At 50.5% G+C, this 23,544-nt stretch overlaps 1 protein-coding gene across 1 annotated transcript in view; it reads right to left on the reverse strand.

The window, feature by feature from the left end:
• The window catches only part of RPH3A (rabphilin 3A), a 62,041-nt gene that overhangs the window by 15,591 nt on the left and 22,906 nt on the right, over positions 1 to 23,544 (reverse strand). The window contains exons 3-12 of the mRNA XM_084820319.1: positions 23,076 to 23,205; positions 22,391 to 22,477; positions 20,568 to 20,724; positions 18,305 to 18,346; positions 12,294 to 12,467; positions 9,215 to 9,307; positions 8,324 to 8,383; positions 4,878 to 5,108; positions 2,488 to 2,567; positions 1,748 to 1,822 (exon numbers count right to left, since the gene is read on the reverse strand). Of these exons, the coding sequence (XP_084676445.1) occupies positions 1,748 to 1,822; positions 2,488 to 2,567; positions 4,878 to 5,108; positions 8,324 to 8,383; positions 9,215 to 9,307; positions 12,294 to 12,467; positions 18,305 to 18,346; positions 20,568 to 20,724; positions 22,391 to 22,477; positions 23,076 to 23,205 (1,129 nt within the window). The remainder of the gene's footprint in view (positions 1 to 1,747; positions 1,823 to 2,487; positions 2,568 to 4,877; positions 5,109 to 8,323; positions 8,384 to 9,214; positions 9,308 to 12,293; positions 12,468 to 18,304; positions 18,347 to 20,567; positions 20,725 to 22,390; positions 22,478 to 23,075; positions 23,206 to 23,544) is intronic.

A 23,544-nucleotide genomic window follows, 5' to 3' on the forward strand; every position in this document is an offset into this window, starting at 1 on the left:
TTATATTAAATAAAATGCAAAACGAACAAATTTCTCCCCTACTGCTCTTCCATATTTGTCCGCCCCTGCTATTGATGTGTTTTCTATTTTGTTTGTCTTCGTGTTCAGCCTCAGCTTCTTCATGTCCAAATTGTAGCAGTGCTTTTGTGTACCTGTAGGTTCTTTTAGCCTAAATAGCTATCCTCCCTGACGAAATTGGGGGGGGGGCACCCCATTGTAAAAATCACAAGAATAAGACCAAGTTCTGCCAACTTTGGGCCTTTTTCTCCAAGATGTCCAGCCAGATGCCTCCAGGAAATACACAGACTGGACATGAAGGCATCAGTGCCCCCACTGTTTTACCCCAGAATTGTGCATTTAGAAATGCAAATGGGCCCTAGAACAAGATACTGCTGTGGGTTCAGGAGGGCTTCTATTCAGGTTTCCAGCTAGTCCATTCCATTCAAGCAGGCCTTTCCCAGTTTTCTATTGTTGCTGTTTTTCTGACAAGTGTGTCACTATGGAACATGCTTCTCATGCGGATGTTTTTCAGTGCAGTTGCCCCCTTAGATTTTTTAAGATTCTGTTTCTGCCATTCTCCTGGTTCCCCCAGACATTCAGGTACTTCCCTCTTGCTTCTTAGTGGCCCTGTTTTCACTTCATTTCCGCTGGCACTCACCAGCTGAGCTAGCCATGAGAGGGTGGGCTCCCAAACGTGGAGGCTCTATTTCACTATCATGGCCTGCATGAATTTGAAGACCGGCCCATGGCTGGGCCCATACTTGCAGCCACAGAGAGACAAAAGAGTTTACATTCCTTGAGCAAAGAGAAACGCCTTCTCAGTTAAGCTTGGACTTAATACATTTCTGTCCTTCCTAGACGTTTTTTACACCGAACATAATTTCCCTTGTCCCGCAAAGCACGAATTTACGGAGCTGTTCTTTGGCACAGAAGGGAGGAAGAAAATCTACCAGAAAGGTTGAGTCACACATCAGTGGTAGTTCCTTTTTTCCATGATACCAATTAGGCCTGGCTAAAACCTTCAAAGCAAACTGATCTTTTAAACCTCCGGTGATTATTAGGTTTCCTGGCCCATGGCTCACTTCACGTTAACAATGTCACCTTTTTGGTAAGTCCCTCAATGCTTGTTAATGTGGGCTTTTCCCCCCATAGTGCAGCCTACGAGCTTAGACAAAACAGGGACACACGGACACACACAGAACATTCAGACTCAAGAAACATTTTTTGGGGGGAGGAGCTGTATTTAATTTAATCACTAATTAGAGGTGGTAGATATTCTGGGTTAAGTAACACAGAGTCCAAGGGCATCATCTAGTCCAGAAAACAGAACACTGGAGTAGGCAGGCCTTTGGTCTGATCCAGTCTGGTTCTTCTTATGTTCTTAATGAAGTGTAGTATGAAGAAGGACTTCTTTTTGCCTGTCATAAGAATGGAAGAGCCCTGCTGGATCAGACCAAGGATCCATCCAGTCCAGCATTCTGCTCACGCAGTGGCCAACCAGATGCCCACGGGAAGCCCACAAGCAGGGCAGGAGCACAACAGCACCCTCTTGTTCATATTCCCCAGCATACTCCCTCTGATCCTGGAGAAGAACGTCTTCCCTTCATCTCAGCTAAGCCAGAACATGTGATTCCTCTTAATGTCACCCCACCTCTTCCCTCGTGAAGAACGTATCAGAGAGGGAGGAAGGGGGGAGGTCCAGGAAGACACCAAGAGCCCTTGGCTCAACAATTCAATCCCACATTACCTTACTGGCCCCGGGCAAAAGATGGAGCTTCACGTATGGATCTGCCAGTCCGTTGGAGTCCATTGGCTTCAAGCCCTGGGTGGGAATAACATGAGCATGGCTTCGTGAACTTCTCCAGCCAGGGGGAGGTGAGGAAGACTAGCTACTCATTACAACCGAACAAGAACAGATTAAGAAAACGGGTTGGAAGAAGGATGCAGAAACGCAGCGTCCAAGCGTCCCACCTAGAGGGAACCCTTCACGGATTTGCTTTTCTGCCCAGAAATTGCTGTGCACAGCAGAGGATTCTGGGATGTTTTCTAGGGTACAGCGTGGCTTCACACCTTGGACAGCTCCTTTAGAGTTCTGAGTGGACCCCGGAGCAGATTCACCGCCCCACTGACATCGCCCCATCACCTCGCCACCTCCACTGCTCTGGGCCTGTTCTGCCAAGAACGCCACGCAAGTTCAGTGAAGCTGAGTGGTTTTGTTGCCTGAAGCAGAGCCCAACTTGCAGGCCTCTTCATCTATCCCACCCCCGCTCCTCATGGTGCTGCCTGAACCCCCTTCAATTGATCCAGGGTTCTCTAGTCAGTGGGGAGGGGGAGAGAACTGGAGGGCTTTGGATAGAAGGGCCAGCGGAACTGTCCCCAAAGGAGAACCATACACCTCGGACAGGTCCTCCAGGCCAGCGAACCTTCCAGTTCTCTGACTGGCCTCCTCTTTAAAGAACAGGACCAGGCTGGGAAGTCGGCACTTACCTTGGCCTTGATGATGGAACAGTGCAAAGAGCTGTTTTCTTGGTCATACAAGAGGCTGAACTCCAGAGCACCAAGGGTAGCTGATGAGAGAGGGGAAAGCGTTGATGGGCTGAACGCATCAATCTGTTCGACTGATTGACTGAATGCATCCGTGTTCAACTGTCTACACGCCTACAGTGACAGGAGTTACAGTCCAACACATCAGGAGGGCTCCAGTCTGGAGAAGACCCTAGGCCGATGCTTCAGCACACCACTCCGTGGGCACACTGGACCCAACACTTCCCAGTTCGAACCCCGGCGGCTCCCACCAGGAGCTCACCATCGAAATTTCAAGGAAGGGACGACCACCAAAGGATGGGAAGGGCAAAGAGGATATGGGACCCAGTGCAGATATTCATGGGCAGGCCCTTTTTTCTAATTGGGATCAAGGGCTAATGGGCTTGAGCCCAAGACTGTACAAGAGAGGTGGGTTTTTAGGAGAGCGGTGCAGTCCAACGGATTGATCCCAAGCCAATTGTGCCTGCATCTTGTGTCAGCCTCTCTGGAAGAGGCTTCTGAATTTGGATTCCAATTCTTGCCTTTCACTTTGGGGGTTCTTCCGCATGCACACACACACACACACACACCACTCTGGAGTTAAAAAGCCTGACTGCTGAGGGATGCCTTCAGGCTCTTCTGTCTCTGATTAATGATTCAAATCCTCCGGTGTGGGTTGGAGGGCGGCTGTTATTTTCCAAGAGACAGGGAGGGAGGGAGCGAGGGAGGGAGGGAGAGAGAGAGAGAGAGAGAGAGAGAGAGAGAAAGAGAAGAGAAATAGCCTCACTCAATCATTCCCTCCCCAATTACTTATTTACCAGCCATTAAAAGCACTTGGTGAGACATCACAAGTCTCAAAGGATCCCGGCCATAGTCACTTCCAAAAGGGCAGTGTTCCCAGGCCCAGGAAAATTGTAGCACACTTTAGGACATTAATCGAATCATTAAAAATACATGAGCTTGCCAAGAGATGGAGGAGGTAATACACAAGGCCAGGGCGAAACAGGCTCTCCCGCCCCCTACAAAGCAAGGCACTTCAGTATCTGTTGCCAAACAAATGCAGCACCACAAGCAATGTTTAAGCTCCTAGTCCTTAAGAAATCAGCTCGAAAACATGTGGGTGTTGCTTGGTGAAAGCCCAGGAGGCAGAGGGGTGGCTGGGGGTGGGGAAGAGCTGGATAAGCAGTGTTCCAGAGGTTGGGCTTCAGTGATGTTCATATCCTCCTTCCCACCACCAGTACGTCTTAGAGAATCAGAATGGATGCATGGCTCAGACAGCTGATGTCTGCTCAGTGCTCCATTCTTGCCCATACTGGAGCTGCAGGGCTCGGGGTCCCAGTCTACCCACAAGGATGGGGAGCTGTCCAAAAGAGCAAGAAACAGATTGCTGAAACAGCAGGGGAGCTGTCCAGCCAGGTAGCGAGAGCTGCATCTGAGAATCGAGGAACTGATCAGGTGAGGCATTGCACTAGCAACAGCCAAGCGGCAAAGTAAAAGGGTTGACAGCGGACCCTACAGCCCCACCCATCTCTGGATCAGCCGCAGCAAGTCTGCAATCCAGAGGCTACTTGGGTCCAGGAATCCTTCCCCCACGTAGGGCTCAAGAATGGACGGCCTCGTAGGCTGCCACTTCTGGCTGGGGTTCAGCTTGGACTCATTGCTGTCTCTGCTTCTCAGGAACTGGGGATGATTGTGGAGAATACGGGTCAGGAGGCCGGATTGGGCCAGGTGCCAGACCCTGATAGATGGGACATGACACCAGTGAGGAAGGAAGTAGAACTCCCTTATGAGAGAAGGTTACAACAGCTGGGATTCTTTAGCTTAGAGAAAAGGTGAGTGAGGGGAGACATGAGGGAGGTGTACAAAACGATGCATGGTGTGGAGACGGTGGAGAGGGAGACAATTTTTTCCCCTCTCTCATAATACTAGAACCCGGTGTCACCCCATGAAGCTGATTGGTGGAAAACTCAGGACAGATCAAAGGACGGACTTCTTCACACAGCGCAGAGTTAAACTATGGAATTCACTCCCACAAGATGTAGTGATGGCCACCAGTTTGGATGGCTATAAAGGGGGGGTTGGGCAAATTCGTGGAGGAGAAGGCTCTCAGTGGCTACTAGTCCTGATGGCTGTATGCTACCTCCAGTATCAGAGTCAATACGCCAATGTAGACCAGTTGCTGGGGAACATGGGCGAGAGGGTGCTGTTACACTCATGTACCACTTGTGGGTTTCCTGTGGGCAGCTGGTTGTGAGCAGAATGCCTAGGTGGACCCCTGGTCTCATCCAGCATGGCTCTTCTTGTGTTCTTATGTTCGTACCAGCCTTAGCCCAGTCGATCCACTTTCTACCTACTTGCTTCGTCCGAGTCGTAGCTGTTGGCCTCGTCTTCCTCGTCCTCTTGAGGAGGCTGTCGAACAGGTGTCGATGCAGCTGGTACGGGGGTCGCTTGGCTATATGGAGCCACCTGGCGCATATGCCTCTCGGCCATGGGCGATGAGTATCCAGAGCCGGCTCTCTCATCCCGGGATGTCCCCAGAGTGGAGTAGCTGGGATCGGCTTGGGGGGGAGCCATTGAAAGGCTTCCTGTGAAAGCAGAGGAGAAAATGGTCATGGGGAAGAGTTCTAGGGCAGTTTTCCAACCCCCCACCCACCCACCCCAGAACTAGCTTTCTACATACAGAACATTTTTATTCCCCTGTTTACAATGGTCCAGTCCAGGGCGTGGAAACCTATCAGGTGACACTTGCTGTACATGTAGATCAGATCAGGTGTTCGGGCCCCGTTGCTCTACTGACCTAAACCAGTTTAATAAACACATCTTCTCCTCAGGGGGTTGCAGTTGTGCATTGTAGCTATCTGTCGTTCTATTGCTAAGGGATTTTATTGCAATGTTGGCTGTCCAGTTTGGGGACAGGGAAGTAAGGCACGGCATTACAATTTTTTACAAAAGATTCTGTGAAAGGCAGAAATATGGAGATCTCAAACACTGAATTCTAAGCATCTTCCCCAAAATTTCATTTCCCAGGATTCCTTGGGGGAAGCCATGATTTTGTTAAGGCAATGTCAAACCAAGGCAGGTGTGGAGCTTCAACAAAATGTCGTCACGTGGCATGCCCCTGTTCAGGGTCCCGTCCCATTCCCCTTTTCGCCTGGCTTTTGGTGTCTCCCCACCCCCCATAGTACCGCATGGCTCAGAAAGGAGGGGTGTTGGAGAAATCTGCAACGGAATCAAATGAGTTCAGATTTCTGCAAATCCAACCCATGGATTCCACAGCGGAGCAGCTTTTTCTGAATCACACAGAATCCATGGACTTGTAGACCTTTTTATTTATTATTTTTAACTTTCTGGAATTTTATGCACATTTAATCATAGAAAAATAAAATACATAAAATTAAAAAAAAAAAACACCAGCTGAAAATGCACATTTCCCCCATAGGCTAAAGCATGAAAAGGTGCATTTGGGGGATACTTTGCACAAATGCGAATCTGCACAAATTTGGGAAATTGGAAAAAATCCAATTCCTTCAACGAGCAGATGACAGAATGAAAGGCGAATGACAATCCGTGATGGAACAGATCTCACAAAATCTGCACATCTCTATCAGAAAGATCTCATCTTGCATTACAGCCACCTTTGAGAGCGTACAAAATGCACCTCCAGAAGCTACTGCCTCACTGCATCTCATGGTAGAGGCACCTCATGGGAGCTGTGGGGGGGGGGTTGATAGTTGGGTAGGCTGCCAAGTTGCTGTGTGTTTGGGGGAAGGAGTTCTGCTAGGCCACCTTTGGGAGGTTTCAGAATCTGCTCTAACAGTCCTGGTCCCGATGGTCAACTTTTCCAGTCCTTGCATAATTCAGTGGGAGGATCCAGATTTAGTCCTACTTAGACTAAATCCATGAGGTTTCAAAAGTTAGGCATGACTAAGGGTGGACTAATCTGTCAATTTCAGTTTCTCATTTTTCCAGTCTTAAACTCACTTTGTCTCACACTTTGAGAATTTCTCCAGTGTTAAGTTTGGCTTGTCCCAAACTCTAAGATTTTTTTAAAAATTTGCGTGAAAATTCATGACCATTTTTGTGAACATTTTTCCTAATACATGCACTCTGTATACATTTTTCCAACCATTTTTTATTCTTACCATTAACAGTTATTTACTGCCTTCTCTGCTAAAAAGCCATCATTTTCTGATTATTAATTCAATGTTATTTTCCCTAATATATGTATTTCTGTATACATTTTCTTGAGAACCCCATTAAAAAACTCAGAGAAGTGCAAATTTCAAAAGATAACTGAGTTTCCATTTGCATAGTGGTTCAAAATTATGAAATTAAACAAGTTCGCATTCAAATGCAACCAGAATGAATCCCCCCCCCATCCCTAGGTATGACTAACTTAAGTCCCATTGAATAACTTAAATCCCACAGATTTCAGTGGGTCTACTCTAAGGATGACTGATCTGTCACGTCCCACCACCTTCCTGCCAAGGCAGTCCTGGAACCCGAGGAGATCTTGGAAGAGGAGGGGGATCCTGTTCCCAGCCCTAGTGGTTGCAAGAGTCAGGGGAAGTTGAAGGATGCAGATAGCCTTTCCAAGACCACCACCAGAAGCAATGGCCCACTCAATGGTCCTCCCCTTGCTTCAGGGTCACCCTCAGGATCAAATGCACAAAGGCGGCAGCAGGTCCGGACAAAAGCTCAGACCTGGAGCTGCAGTCACCACCTGGCAGCATGTCAGATATCCTTGACTCCTACTCATGAGGAGGGAGCATGCTTTGGATCAGGGTCCTACTGACAAGCCAGGAAGGGGTAGGACAACAACATCCCTTATAAAGCTGCTCAGTTGGAACCTAGCCCTTGCTGAAGCAGCATCTTGCTCACTGCAGTCTCTCTGCTGGACAGCTCCCCTGCGAGACTGATCTCCCTGTTCCTTGAACGGACCACAGAGCTGTTCCTGATAATGTTGGAAGCTGACTTTCATAGCATGGATGGCAGGCACGGGGCAGTCTCTAACCCCAGGACTGGAAAAACTTGCTCTCTCTCCGATGCTCTCCACATCACCGCTCTCACGCTCCCTTTTGCAGTGCCCTCTTGGGCATTTCAAGTCCGACGGAGCTTTCTCCTCCCCCTTGTCCTTTTTTCACTGAGTCAGAACTTCTCCAGCACTGGGTGTTCAATAAAAGGCAACAGGGTGAGCTCAGATGGGGGAAGAGCTGACCCATTTCGAAGCCTCTGATCATGGGAGCTAAAACAGCCCCTTGATCGCGAGAATTAAACCTCAGAGGATGTGGAGAGAGCACTCGGCGGGGAAGGAGCCAGAGATGTCGTGCTCTCCAGGGTGTACATGAGGATATCAAAAGAGCCCAGCTGGGTCAGGCAAGAGATCTGCCTAGTGCCACAGTTTTCTCTTTCTGTCAGTGGGCAGGATGCTGCTGCCAGGATGCCCCAAAGCAGGACACAAGACAAGCGTCCCTCCTGCCACTGGACTGAGCCAATGCTCTCCTTGGCGGCCCCTTCCCAGTTAAGCTCCATCACAGTGGGCCAGCGATTGTAAAGGGAAGCTTCTCTGCACACCAGCCCAAGGGATGCCAGAGATGCTTTGACAAACTTCAGCTACCTTTTTCGACAGCTGTCAAAACGATAATAGAAACTGCCTCTGGCCACGTGCAGAGTGTCTTTCCCTGAAAAGCAGCCCATGCACATCTGGGATTCGGAAGAAAGGTTGCCGGCCGGGACAGAGAGTGTGATGAAGACTCAGCCCCACTACCTCTCTTATTATGAACTGAGACGGACACGTTACCTTGTCTTTCTGGGAAGCGGCTGGTGGGGCCGACCCCTTGCCTGCCCCCTCCTGCAGGTCCTGCAAGGTCCAAAAAAGCCATGTCAAGTTGTTGCTAATGGAAAAGTTCTATTTCTCGCTCTTGCTCTACTTTACATTTCAAAAGCGCAGAGGTCCATTTAGAGTGCTCTTCAGTGATCCTTCCCCCAAGCTGGTGCTTTCCACCCATGCCGGGCACAACACCCACGAACCCCATGCTGGCTGAGGATGGTGGGAGTTGTAGCCCAACAAATGGCCAAGGAGCCAGGGTGGGGAAGCTCTCTTAAGATGTAAGGCTGAGCAAAAAATGCCACATGTTTGCAGGCCACAAAAAGGAGACATTTCGGTTATTTGCGGGGGGGGGACACATTTCAAGGCTGGGGGAGCATGGCACTCACTGGCACCCCTTGCTGCTGACAGATGCCATTGTTAATTCTCACACGCACACGCACAAATACCCCAGAACGATGCTACGTCATGAAGTACCATTATCCTGGGGGGATTCTGTGAGAAATGATGGCCAGGGCTAGCAAGGAGTCCTGGAAAAACCAGTGAGTTTCCCTCCTGCCCTCATAATTCACCCTGCCCCCATGAAAACTCTTAAGGGAAAGCAATTTGAGCCCTTCTTTCACTACCATGCAGCCCACACACACACACACACACACACACACACACACACCGATTCAGGAATAACGTGCACCCTGGTGAAAATGGAAGCTAAGCTCCAAAAAGAGACCCCGACCCTGGTCCGATCTACAAAGCAAACTCGCCACAACAAGGGCAGTTATTCTGATGATCTGGATAAATTTCTGTCTCGCTCCAGGAGAGTCTGTTAAAAGTGGAGAGGCTCTGAGGAGAGGGAGCCCAGTGTACCTTGTGCTGCCATCTGGGCAGATGGACTCTGGTGAGAAGTTGGAGGGGGCGGCCTGGCGCCAGCAGCCTGGGCAGGATTGGCTCGCTTAAGGCCTAAAAAGGGAGAAGGCAAAGAGGATTAGGGGGGGGACCCCTATTTTCAGGACGGAACAGTCAAAGTGCCCCTCCGAAGGAGCACCGCCACTCTGTGCAGGCGATGCAGCTACATCTCTGGAAGCGGGCATGCGAGCAGGTGAATGTAAAGCTTGGATAAATGTCCCGAAAAGGCGGTTCCCTTTGCTTCTTTTCCCGCTAGTGCTCCCTCTAGTTACATTCACTTATTGCTCTCCGATTCCTTGGTCAGTCGGTGGATGGGGATTATGAAAACGGTTCTTAAGCTGGTGCTCACCCCCTGAGGTTCGGGGTAATAGTTATGGCCTAAATAAGGCACAGCTGTCTGTTATGCAGAGGTGAATAGACCTCCATTTGCAACACCTGGGAAATGCAGCTGATATGCCTTCCTCACCATTATCCTTAAGCCACAATCCTATGCATGTTTAGACAGAAAAAAAGTGCTACAACTCCCAGCATCCCCCAGCTCGCCATGCGGGCTGGGGGATGCTGGGAGTTGTAGGACTTTTTTCTGTCTAAACATGCATAGGATTATGCCCTAAGTAACCTTTACAATTCCAGAATCTCTAGAGACCCCATACTTGTATGAATTTAGCTGTTTTAAAATGTGGGAGGGGGGCATTTATGCCCACTGGCTTTGATGTGCTGCCCTCCCACTTTGCAAATCAGCTGCTTCAATAAGATGAAGATCTTTCTCCTCGTGGAAGCCGACAGACAGAGTCCATCGGTCATGTTCTCTTCGACTGCCCTTCGTAGAGGGAAGCCTTCCTGACATGTCAGACTACAACTCCCATCACCAGCTTTCAAGATCACCAGATCAAATTCTGCAGCATCTTTTTTGCACCTCAGCCAAGACAAAAGCAAACTCTTTGTATGGCAGGAGGAGAGCAAAGTACGTGATCGGGGTATTTCTCCTGCACATTATGCTGTTTGAACATGCCCTGCATAGCCAAGGAGTCGCTTGGATTCCTTCCATCTCCAATTTAGCTCACAAAGCTAAACCCACCAATTCAGTTCCTCCAGCGAAGGCCCCCATTCATCTACAGTTCACACGTACGGAGACTCGGTCCTTGGCAGAAACTGTCCATCACTGGTTTTTATCAAAACATGGCTGTGTCGTATGAAAGCCTAAAGAGACAGGAGCGTGGAACTTGCAGAAATACAAATGCTGCAGATAAGCTGACTTCGATGAGAGCAGCATTTAATTAGCTTCCAGCTTTGCAAGGCAACAATCCCACCGTCATACACCCAATAGGGATGTATGAGAAATTCGTCTCAGTTTGTTTTTTATCAGGATTTACGCAGTTTGCACCTTCTGGACCAAATACGGACTCAGATGCAGTCTGTGATCAAAGTCCTTACATTTCTGAACTTGCAGTGTGGTTTGTGGACCACCCAAAAATTGTGTCAGAGAGCATGCCTACATTGAGGAACTGTGCATGAAAAAATACATACTTTTGAAAAATGCATAAAAATACACTTTAATCAGTGCGAGGAGAATGCGTGCACTTCAAAGATGCATGCAGTTGGTGCATACATTTCGATTTTCACGTGGAAAGAAAAAACAAAGCTCGCAACTTGATATGGACTCAAGGTGGAACGAGACAGACTTCGGTGAGCTTGCATGGTGCTAATTCGCACATCCCTGATCTCCAGTTTAAAAGGATCAAGCTGCTTGAGACCCTGGAGAAAGCCACAAACAATCACAGTAAGGAAACATACCCCCACCTAGTAGAAAACAACCTCCTATGTTCCTTCGTTTCAATGGAGGCTGCTGGCTCCAATGTCAGTGGGGTAGTGAATCCATTCCGGGTTTCAGTCAGAACCAGCCAGAACTCCAGGGAGCTATCCAAGGTGCTTCCACAGCTTGGATAGCTCCTTTATAGTTCTGACTGAAACCGAGAGTGGGTTACTCCACTGACATTGGAGCCTCCACTGATTCACATGCCTCCCGATAAGGGATAGACAAATGTCAAGCTCAATTTCACTCCGGTTCCCATTTTTCTACTGCTAAGTTCATCCTGTCCTGTTTTTGCATTGTAGCATGATTGTTTTATCCCCCCCTCCCCCATGAAAACTCATGTAGTTTCATGTGCATTTTTCAAAATGTATGCCTTTTTGTGTGCAGTTTTCAAATGTGCATGTTCTGTGTGCTCTTTTCCAAATGTATGCAATTTTTGCAAGTATTTTTTCCCACTGAATAAAGTGTTTGTGTGTGAATTTCCCAAAATATACACAGATATGCACTGTTTTAAATGTATGCTTTTTCTGCATGCACTTTTACAAATGTAAGCAATTTTTGTATTTATTTATTTATTTATTTATTTATTTATTGCCAACTACATTGCAGACTTTGGGAAAGTATGGATCTCAGTGTCTAACTGCATTCCATTTTCAGGTTTGGGGAGTGCAAATCTGCTACGTTCACATTGCAAAGCAATCCAAACAAATTTCTCATCCATCACTACTCCTACACCGTAGGAAGTCATCCTAAAGCAGCAACCCACAAACCTCTTTGGAGAGTGGATAATTTTGCCATGTCTTTGCCCTGGAGGGACTCAGTCACTCCAATAATCCAGTCACAGCCAACACCCCCAACACAGATGCCCCCTCCTTCTCAGCAGAAAGCGATTAGGAGGAGACAAAACCAGACAACAGAACAGTGGATCATGCAGAGTTTCTGCAGGAACCCTCCACTATCCTTTGGGCTCCTGGGAGAACTTTCTTGCTTTAATTAATTGCTCTCTCATGGTCACGGCACAATTGTTGGCATACAGCAACCTTCCCCAACCTGGTGCCCTCTGGATGTGTTGGACTACAGCTCTCATGTTGGCTGCGGGGTGCTGGAAGTTGTAGCCAAAACAACTGCAGGGCACCCAGTGGGGGGAGGCTGACATAGATGATCAAGAGGCACAAAAAGAGGATTCTTTCTGACACACACAGGATTCTCTACCAGCTCCCTTCTCACCTCCCGGGCTCTGATGGACTTCACTCTCTGCGGCGTAATCCCGGCTTTCGGCCCCCTCGCTGGCATATTCACTGCCACTCGGTGCCATCCTGACCTCCGACGGCTTGCGGTGACGTTGTGGATAATTGCTCCGACTGGTAGCAGCAGCAGCTGCCGCTTCTACTGGCGCGGTGCCTGGACGTGCAGCAAAGAAAGGAAAACCAACAGTGGCAAAAGTCACTTCCCTGTTGTGACAGCAAATGCAAGCAAATGCAGTGCAAAGCGAGGAGCACGTCTGAAGATTTTTTGAGACTTCTACAATCTGCAGAGGAGGGCACGAAGGCCCTTCCACAACCAGCAGAATGTCACCACGTCACATCTTGGAAGAGGGATTTCTAGACAGTGGTGCCCTCCCGCCCCAACACCCTCCCGGGGTGGTTCAGGAGGCAGAAAACGTGGCATGTGTCAAATGTCCCAAACGTGCGCTTGTTCAAGCACAGTTTCTCTGGCTTGTAATGAACCATAATTAATTATGCTGCTGCCCCAATGTATTGTTTTTGTATTGCTTTTATTGTTATTGTAATTGAAATGGTTTCTAACAGTATATTTTAAGCTGTATTTTTAATAGTGTATTTTAAGCTGTCATCATGTATTTTAAGCTGTGATTTCAATATTGTTATATGTAAAGCACCTAGGGCTTTTATTATATTACACGGTGTATAAGTATTAACAATATTAGTATTAAAATACATAATAAATAAAATAAAGATGCAATTATTGAAGAGGGAAGTAATTGGCTATCTGAAAGCTCACTCACAGAGGCGGGAATATCACAGAGAATGTTCACAAACATTCTCACCGAAGAAAGGGAAGGCATTAATCATGGAACACTAAAAATGAGCGTGGCTACAGTGAAGGACAGTCAGTTTGGCTGGATAAATGTACCTCGGACATTGTGGGTAGGGGTTGAAGCATTAGGCGGCTGAGAGGCAGGAAGTCATGAAAGCAGAGGAAGGCAAACAGTCAGGAGGGAGATAGGAGAAACATTCACACAAGGCATAAAGATAATCACAACTTGTCTACCACAGGTGAGATGGGAAAGGGCCGGCGAGATGCAGAGGAACTTAAATGGATACAGTGTTATTGTGCCCACTGGGGAGGTTAAGAAGACTGGATATCAATTTAAAACACACAATCATTTCATATATTAATTAATTAATTATTTAACAATATTTATGAATCACTTGCCTAAAAAGAAATGTCTAAGCAGTGTACCCCAATACAGTCTAAGATCATAATTAAATACTGTATATAATTACTGTATACAGAAGACAAGATTACCTTTCTGGGAATGTTTGGTGGGGAAAGGATGCCATCAATAGGCCCTGAAAACCCAGAAGGGTTGGCAGCTGTCTAATTTGCAGTGGTAGGGAGTTCCAAAGAGTAGGCACTATTCTGAGCCATCAGGGGACTGGACCTCTGAAATCTTGGGCACCCCCATGAGGGCATCTCCTGATGAGTGCAGCAACCAAACAGGCAGGTATGGGGCTGAGGCGATCTCTTAAGTATCCCAGTATATATTGACCCATCAGTCAGTGGAGGCTGGTGGCTCCAATGTCAGTGGGGTGGTGAATCCGCCCCGGGTTTCCATCAGAACCGTCCAAGGTACAAAACACCTTGGAGAGTTCCTTTAGAGATCTGACTGAAACCTGGAGCAGATTCACTGCCCCCTGACATCAGCACCACCAGCCTCCGCTGCCATCAGTCAAATATTTAGCCAGCTCCACCACCATACTACAGGCAAGGTATGTTCCAGCCACATTTTACCTCCCCGCACCAACTGGTTTCTTAAACAAATTGGTCATGGGGACAACAGCAGCCATCTCCTTTGAGGTGGTGCCCAAACTTCTTTGGCACCAGGTTTGTGGGCTGAAGCATCAAACAACTGGGGTCCAATGCTCAATGAAGAATGACTAGTTAGTCCGGACTAACTATCCCCAAAGGCCTGCTGGAACAAAAAAGTTTTTATCTGCCTGCAGAAACATACCAAAGAGGGTGCCCCTCTCGCCCCCCTGGGAAGGGAGTTCCAGAGCCTTGGGGCAGCCACCGAGAAGGCCCTCTCCCACATTCCCACCAGGCGAGCCTGTGATGGTGGCAGGATCACAAGAAGGGCCCCTCCTGAATATCTCAGTGCACGAGCAGGCTCATGGAGGGAATGCGGTCTTTCAGATACCTTGGACCCGAGCTGCATAGGGCTTTATAGGTCATGACCAGCAATTTGAATTGTGCCCGGAAACAGACTGGGAGCCAGCGGAGCTGTTCTAGCAGGGGAGTGGTATGCTCCCTGTAGCCAGCCCCAGTCCACAGTCTGGCAGCAGCTCTTTGAACCAGCTGAAGTTTCCAAGCACCCTTCAGAGGCAGCCCCACGTAGAGTGCGTTGCAGTAATCCACACGGGATGTGACTGCGGCCTGTGTCACTGTGGCCAAGTCAGACATCGCAAGGAACGGGCGCAGCTGGCGCACTCGCTGCAACTGTGCAAACGCACTCCTGGCCGCCGCTGAAATCTGGGCATCCAGGCTCAGGCTGAATCCAGAAGTGCACGTAAGCTGCGAACCTGGGTCTTCAGGGGGAGTTTATTTCTTTGTTTACTTTTGCAACCCTCAGGGTTCCCCGAAGGCTGTTGCTCTCTCCCTCTTGTAAGCATTGCCACTCAAGGAGCCACGTTCACTGTTAGTATACAGGATATAGAATTTATTCCCATTACAGAATTGGCATGGAAACACTATCTGTGGAAGCAAATCTGATTCAGCTCCAGTGCTTTTCTTTGTTCTAAGAGGTACTGGGGCTCAAGAACTAAAAGGTACTTTGAAATCATGTCCCCTCTTTTGTGGGATCCCTTTCCCCTTCTCCCAGAGCTGCATGGATTGGTTATAGAGACTAAATATTAAAAGCAGGACACTCTGCATAGGCCCAGAGGCTCAGCCATGACACTGAAAACTGGTTCCAAGACTACACACCTGGGGAACCCTAAATTCATATTAATCCCCATGACCCCTTTGTTCTACTCGAGAATGTCTGAACGGGTTTTCAGATAAGACGTTACTAGCCTACAAAACAAATCAGTAGCCCTTCTTCTGATACAGCTATTCTTGGTCCATGGAAAGAAAGAGAAAGAGAAAGAGAAAGAGAAAGAGAAAGAGAAAGAGAAAGAGAAAGAGAGAAAGAAAGAAAGAGAAAGAGAGAAAGAAAGAGAAAGAGAAAGAGTTTGCAGCAGCAAATTCCACTTCCTGGTCACCCAAAAGCAGTTTTATTCACCCCAGGTGAGCAGAGGAATGGATTCTTTGCCACAAGGACAGGGAGCCCAGCTCTCCAACCAACAGCGAAAAGCTGGGGTGCCGTTGAGGCCTCTCAGCACCTGCCTGGATCGTCTGCCACTCTAACAAGCAAGCTAATGACTGTTCTGGCAGCATCAATCACTGAGCCGACGCCTGGCGTCCCTGTGGGTGCACAGCAATTCCGTGCGATTTACAGAGTGATCCAGATTTTAATAATGGGGCAATCACTCAACATTAGGAGCTCCTGATGAGCAGGTGACAGCCACGCAGAATGATTGTGGAAGACCCTGTTGGGAGGTGGGCGCTCACCCTCGCTCCCGGCCTGGATCACAAGAAGGCGGGGCAACTCTCCTCCCATGGAAGAATTCCGCAGGGCCAAGCAGTTCCTAGCTGGCAGTGGGCTTCTAAGAGGAGAGGGTGCCGGGCTTATGACTGCTGGGGGAATCGGGCTTTGATTCTTTGAAACCAATGGAACAAATTAATCCCATATCTTGCTTTCAATCAGCAGGGCTCGGAGTGTGTGTGTGTGTGTGGGGGGGGTCTACATGTTATCTTGCTAAAAGCATGTTCCTTCCTGCTGTATTTCCTGAGATAACACGATAGTATGAGCACTTGCAGCCTGGGAACAGCAGACAGGCAAGCAGAAGGCATCACAAACCCCGCCCTGATTGCCGATTTGACTCTGAAAATCCCCCTCCCTTCAAGGGAAGGGACTTGGGCAGTGGGGCTGGTGGCTCTGATTTGGTAGGGCTCTGGATCTATTCTGGGTTTCAGTCAGAACCAGCCAGAATTCTAAAGCAGCTCTCCAAGGTGCTGAGCCAAATCCTCAAAATGGGCTCTGTACCTTGGACAGCTCCTTTAGTGTCCTGGCTGGTTCTGACAGCCCTGCTGAAATCGGAGCCAGCAGCCTCCACCCGACGTAGCTCAGCAGCACAGGAAGTGTTCCATGCAGGAGGTCCCAGTTCAATCTCTGGCCAGTTTAAAAAATATTGGGCAGCAGCGGATGGGCAGACAGATTCAGAGTCTCGCTGGGGAAAACCTGCTGGGAGAGGGCTGGGGAGATGATTGCAAATGAGAACTGGAGGTTGAGGAAAGGGTTAAGCACCCTCGCCCATTCGCTGGTTTTCTCTTTCTAGTACATCGGAAGCTGTTTTATACCAACTCAGACCCTGGGTCCATCTAGCCCAGTATTGTCGACACTGACTGGCAGCCTTGGCTCTCTGGGGTTTCAGGCAGGAGATTTTCCAGCCCTACCTGGAGATGCCGGGGACCGAACCTGGGACCTTCTGCCTGCAAAGCAGGGGCTCCGCCATGGAGGAAAATATGGGATTTGAACCTAGACTGGTCCATTATAACATTTAATTCTGCGCTTAGTCACAGAACCAACTAGTTAGACTGGATCTTCAGTGCTACAAAAAAACAAAACAGATTTTTATGCAGACCCAGCCTCAGCTGCCAAACAATTATTGAGATACCAGCTCATCGGCATCTCTTTGAAGTTTCTCTTGGCAGGGAAGATGCGGGGGGCGGGGAGGAGAAAAAAGGAAAAACTGGCATGAAAAGGCATTTTGGTTCAGTTCCAGAAAGCCACCGCAGTCTCGCTGCAAAACCTTCCAAAATGAGGCTCCATTCTAGCAGAGGTGGGGGTGGCGTCAGTGAGAATTAATGCAACCGACGTCTAGCTGCTCCTTCCAGGTATAAATCTCTGCACTGGAACAGGCGCTCTGTCAACAGTGTGAAGGTTTGTTGTTGATAAACAATGGAGTTGTTATCATTATTATTAATATATGATTAATTAATTAATTGTATACTGCATCTTTTTGCCAGAAATAGTTCTCACACTAACTAACAATAATAAATTGTTGAGCCCCATGCTGGATCACAGCCAGGGTCCATCAAATCCAGCCCGGTGCCAACCAGAGGCCCATGGAAAACCCACGAGAAGGGATGTCAGAGGAATCCATTTGGGGGGGGGTGAAGCTCGACAACTTCCCTTGGTTCAGCCCCCTGGGCTTCGTTCTGCTTTCGGCTGTGGAGCCCGACTCAATCTGCATCAAATCAGGGCAGTTTACGGATTTTCTCTATTTTTTAAATTTTGCGCACATTTTGGCCTCAATTTGTGCAAATTATGGAAACTGCAGCCTCAATTTGCACAAATCTCCATTTGCACAAATTACAGCTTGCCACAAAAAAATGTGCAAAAAGTTCCCAGAGTTTGGGGGGAAAACTGTAGCTTTGCCCACCAATGCAAGCCAAATCAGGCACACTGCGCAGCTCCGTCAAGCAGAACAAGAGAAACAGATCTCCCAGAGACAGACATCCCTTCCCAGGAGCCCGGTGTGAAGGCAGTCGCTCTCTCGCTCCATGGCTCTGCAGAACCACTCCTTCCGAGGCAGAGCACTCTGAACAGGGGTGTTCCTTTTATCTCACATGGCTCAAAGCCATGGACAGACCTCGTCGCCAACATGAATTTGTCCAACACATCTGAAGGGCACCAGGCTGAGGGGGCTGCCCTAAGGATGGGAGGATATGGACCCCATTAGTTCCTCCATCACCTCATTGGTTGGAGATAGCGGCTCGTGTACTTTGCAACTGAAAAACGTTGCACGTACAGTTTTACGATCGTTCCCCAGCTCAGAAAGCATACAAATGAAAAATCTAGAAATAAGCATAACAGAAGAGGTGACATTTCTTACCATAAGACTCCAGTTGAGTAGCAGGGGCCGCTTCTGCTTGGCCTTGGGAACAAAAAGAAGGAACCATTTATAGACGCAGGGAGGAGGGGGGGAATTAATACAGCAAAGGGAGACTTTCAGTCCCGACTGCGTGTTCTTTGTGTTGCCAGTAAACAGGTCACCCTGCATTCTGCCATCATGGATTGTGTGACAGACTGGCACAAAGGCAGGGCAAATGCACCACATGTAACTAAGGCCTGGCCAGTGCCAGGATTAAAACCACCTGGGAAGGGATTCGCATCAGCATTGTGCTTTGGGGATGAGGTCATGCAGCAAGGGTGTTGAACCGCAGGCTTATGGGCCAAATCTGGTCCTCCAGGGCCTGCCAGGTAGCCATGCCCCTTTCTGCTGGCACCACCCACTTCCCACAAAAGTCAAATGACTGGTGGTTCCCTGGTGTTTGCACAGGTCCCCCCCCCACCCCGATTCTAAAAGGTTGAAATGCCTCTTCTGAAGCTTAATTTCTGGCAATCAGCACTTTAAGCTAAAATATGGTGGAAATTTTGGTTTTTTTTTTTAATTTACAATATTTATATACCGCTCAACATCAAAGATTTCGGAGTGGTGAACAACAAGATAAAAGAATAAAACCCCATAATTAGAACAATTAAAATATTTCAGAAGAACAGATTCTGAACGTAATAAACTGCAGCTGATCACTCAGGGAGGCCTCTCAAAAGAGCAATGTCTTCAGGAGGCGCCCAAAACAACACAATGTTGGCGCCTGCCTGACCTCCAAAGGCAGGGAGTTCCACAGGAAGGGGGCCATCATGCCGAAGTCTCTTTTCCTGGTGGACTCCAACCAGGCCATGGGTCCATGGAGAACCACCAGGAGCAAGCCCTCCGATGACCACAGTGACCGGGCAGGTTGGTAAGGGAGAATGCATTCTCTCCGGTATCCTGGTCCCAAGTTGTTTAGGGCTTTGTACACCAGTACCAAAACCTTAAACCTGGCCCAGGAGCAAACAGGCAGCCAGTGCAGCTCCCTGAGCAAAGGAGTTCCCTGCTGCAAGGGGGCAGCTCCTGACAAAAGCCGAGCTGCTGCGTTCCGCACTGGCTCCAGCTTCCGGAGCAGGATTTCTGGTGTTATGGCCTCACCCCCTTTTGCCTCCAGGCCCGCCCACCACTGGAATGTGGCCCTCGAGCATTTCTCTGAAATTGGATTTGGTCCTCGGGCCAAAAAAGGTTCACCACCCCTGGGGTACAGAATGCCATATACAGGGTGTTTCAAAAAGATGGACCCGATTTGAAATCGCTATCTCTCTGCAACCACGAACCGCCCATGAATGAAACGCGTACCACTTGAAAGGGTGGGGCTTGGAGTTTCGAATGAGTACCGCTAGGTGCCTCTCTCAGCGCCCAAGCAGCCCCCAGCCCCCTTAGTCATTCGCAAGATGGCGACCCCGCAACCCCCGTTTTGCGTTCTGCAGTTCAGCAAGACTGAATCCGCAATCGCGGTGCAGCGTGAGTTTCAATGGCGTTTTGGCATTGATCTGCCAATGCCAAAGAGCATTCGCTGTTGGTACCGACAATTTGAGGAAACAGGCTGCTTATGTAAGGGGAGGAGCACAGGGCAACGATGTGCTTCGGAGGAAAATGTGAGAAGAGTTCAAGAGAGTTTTCAGCGTAGCCCACGCACGTCCACTCGTCGTGCCAGCAAAGAACTTGGGATCTCTCATACGACTGTCTGGTGTGTGTCAAGGCGAAGTTTAATCATGAGGCCATACTGGCTGTAGCCTGTTTCCTCAAATTGCCGGTACCAATGACAAATGCTCTTTGGCATTGGCGGATCAATGCCAAAACGCCGTTGAATCAAGGAAAGGTGAGTTCCCCCATCACAGTTTTAAGCCATGGCCTCTCCCATGCATCTCTTCTCTCCCCGCTGCAGAAGGTTAAATTGTGAACTCCTTGGGGCAGAGAGCTATTGGAGGGCGTTGCCTGTGCTGTAAAGCGGGGGTACTAAATCTCTTCCAGCACAGGGGCTGAATTCCGTTTCGGAGAAGCCGCATCCCAGTGGTGGGTGGGGCCAAATGCAAAGGGGTGAAGCCAAAGATAAAGAGGGGAGGCCAACCCCCCCCCGCACGTAATATCAGCAGATCTGAGCTGCCAGTGACTAAGCCTTAGGAGAGGCGTCTCCTGCTGCTGTAAGGCGACCGTGCTGCACGCCCACTGGTATCAGCGGCAGCGCATCTGGAAGAAAAGCCTGCGCGCACGTTTTGCCTACCCTGGCTGTGCCGGCGGGAGTGCGGCTGCGGGTCTTGAGCGGAGGGGGCCGGTTCCCCGGGCACCAGCTGCGGCTTCCCCTTGCTGATGGGCATCGGTTGAGGGAGCACTTGCTTCGGCAAGCCCTTGAAGAACCAGGCACCGGAGCGCTTCCACACCTGAAAACGCAGGCGGATGCTGAAAAGGGAGCGCTGCAAGCCATGGTGCCACGTGGCACAGCTCTCCTGGGGATGTCCCACTGCAGACGGAGGAAGCCACAGGACCCAGGAGGGGCGCCCCCCCTGTCCCGGCTCAACGTCCTGATGAAAACAAGCCGGAGCTGTCCCTTCGCAGTCCCCGCTGTGGCTTGCTGTTGAATTTCGCTGTCGAACTGCCATCACGTTTTGGCAGTTTTTGTGCTTTTGCTGCTGCCATGCTGCCGAGTTTTGCTGGCAGGGCGGTGGCAGCGGCAAGAGTGCAGCTTGCGGGGGGGGGTCCAGGGGGTGGAAATTGGCCAGTTGGCCACCCCTGCTGTAGCTGCAGGTTTCCTGCATTGAACGGGGGTTGGACTAGATGACCTCCATGGTTCCTCCCACTTCTATGATTCTTCTGGGGCCGGCTTGAGAGGTTGGCAAAGGGAGGCATTGTGCAGGGACCCTGCTGGAACAGAGCCTATCACTATGGCCCAGCAGCACTGCCACCCCCACTTGGCACAGGGCACCCCCGAAGTGGCCAGAGGCGGCAGGAGAGGGTTCCCGGGTTCAGGAGTGAAACCACTATCAGTGCTGGCTCCAGGCTTTTGTGCTCTTTGGCCAAGGCCCCTCAAGGGCCCCCCCTCGTGAGTCCGCCTTCTCACCAACGTTGCCGCCCGCTGCTCCTCCTCCTCTTTCTCGCCACTGCTGCCGCTTGCTTGCCTGCCACTCGCCCCCCTCCTTCTCACCACCGCCGCTGTCTGGGCCAGGGCGAGAGGCCAGGGAGCAGGCCGGCTGCAGGGGTGAAGAGGGGGAGCAAGTCCGGGGGGCTCTTCTCAGCGGGCCCCTGCTGGGGCGTGGGCCCTCAACAGCTGCCCAAACATGCCGACCCTTGGTGCCAGCCCTGCATGAAGCAAGGCTTCGATTGGCTTCAAGACCCCGGAGCCAGCGTGGAGCCAGGCGAAAGAAACAGGCGACCATGCAAGCACGCCAGCACCCTTGACCACCACACCGTGGCGATTCAAAGAGAAGGCCAGCCTGGCGTCCTACCGATGGCACGCAGTGAGAGACTCGGGCATGATCTGGGAGGAGGAGGAGGAGGGGAGGCCAGATGCACCCTGCCTTTGGGAGAAAGGGCCGGCCCATTGGTGCCCTACGCGCCTGACACAAACCCCTCCCGTCCAAACCACCCCCCTGACGCAGAACAAAGCCGCCTAACTGCCTGGCAGCTCCGTGCCTGCGATGCATCCTGGATGCAAAGAAGAGGGGCAGGAGGGGGACGGTCCGAGCCTGCCTCCCCCCTCCCCGCAAAGGGCAGCTGTGATGCCTCAGCAGGAGCTGCCCAGACGCTGCTTGGGGATCAGGGGAGACGCTCAGCGCTCCCCACCCTGACGCCCTCCAGGTGTGGTGTGTCTGAAGTTGCATCTACGCATATAAAAGTGCAGACTCAAATTCTGGGCAGCCCGCCTCCTCGTCAGCCCACATATCCTGGCGATGCCTGTCCCATCCTCGGCAGTTCGCGGGTGGGGGCCCTGGTAACACGTGTGGGGGCCCTTCTGATGGAGACGGGGTTAGATGGTCTAGAGGCATCTCGGCGTTGCCCCTGCATTTCTGGGTGGGGGGCCATGATCCCGCCAGCCGGTCCCCAACTGACCTCTCTCTGTTCAACGCAAATCTTGCACAGCCAGATGGAACGTGGGCGACTGTTGGGGGCCCGGATGCCGCATTTGGTGCAGACGTTCTGCATGGGAGAGGAAGGTTGAAAATGAAGAAGCCACAGTGGCAAAGGCGGACTCTCGCCAGCACTGAGTCAGAAGCCTGCCCTCGATCACTTCCTCCCCCCTCCTCAGACGCTGTGTCAGAAGAGACCCCCACGAGCACTGAAATCCACCATTCTGATGGCAACGGGAGATGGGAGGGCTCTCACAGGGCAGGTGTGCGCATGGCGCTGCCAGCCCCCCAGTCAGGGGGGCCACCTCAGACTTAATTAAAGCCTTACATCAAATGCTTGGAAGGGGGGCTGATCAGTTCTCTTTCAGACAGCTTGGGGGGGGTGAGGCCCACCTGTCCATCCTATCAAGACCTCTCCCATGAAAGGGGCGTTCTGGAGCGGGATGTGGGTGCAATTGCAAAACAGGGGTCTTCCCCGCCCACCCCAGACCCGGCACCCTCCAGATGTGTTAGACTACAACTCCCATCCTTCCTTGGGGCCAACATGGTCCCGAGGAACTGGGGAAACAGTTCTTTATGCCCCCTTTGCTCCTTAACATAAGCTGTGTGTGCGCGTGCACGTGCGTGTGGGCGTGAAAGAGAGGGGAGCGAGTGCTTTGGCTACACACCTTTTTGCAGTCTTCGCACACCACGCATGCTGGCCCTGGGTGCCCCAGCTGTTCCCCGCACAAAATGCAGCGGTTCACTCCGTCGCCTGCCACGTTCCTGCGCATGTCCTCCAGGCGGTTCATGAGGCGCCTAAATGAAGGGGGACACGACGTGGGGGTCAAAAGAGGCAGCGCAGGCGCTGATGAGCTATCGTCGGCTAATTAGACTCCATATCAGGAAGGCTCTCCGCAGCGCCAAAGCAAACAATGGCCATGGTGCATGCGCGCGCGCTGTCTGCGCAGTGGTAGAAGAGCATTCCCCAACCTGATGCTTCTCCAGATGTTTTGGATTCCAACTGCTATCAGCCCAAGCCAGCATGACCAGTGGCGGTGATGGCCATGCTGGCTGGGGATGATTGGAACTGTAGTCCAACACATTTGGAGGGGAACCAGGTTGGGGCACGGTAAGTTAGAGGGTCAAACTAGGACT

This window comes from Heloderma suspectum, chromosome 13 (genome assembly GCF_057233095.1).
Source record: "Heloderma suspectum isolate Gila_16-S chromosome 13, 16-S_ref, whole genome shotgun sequence".
Lineage (NCBI taxonomy): Eukaryota > Metazoa > Chordata > Lepidosauria > Squamata > Helodermatidae > Heloderma > Heloderma suspectum.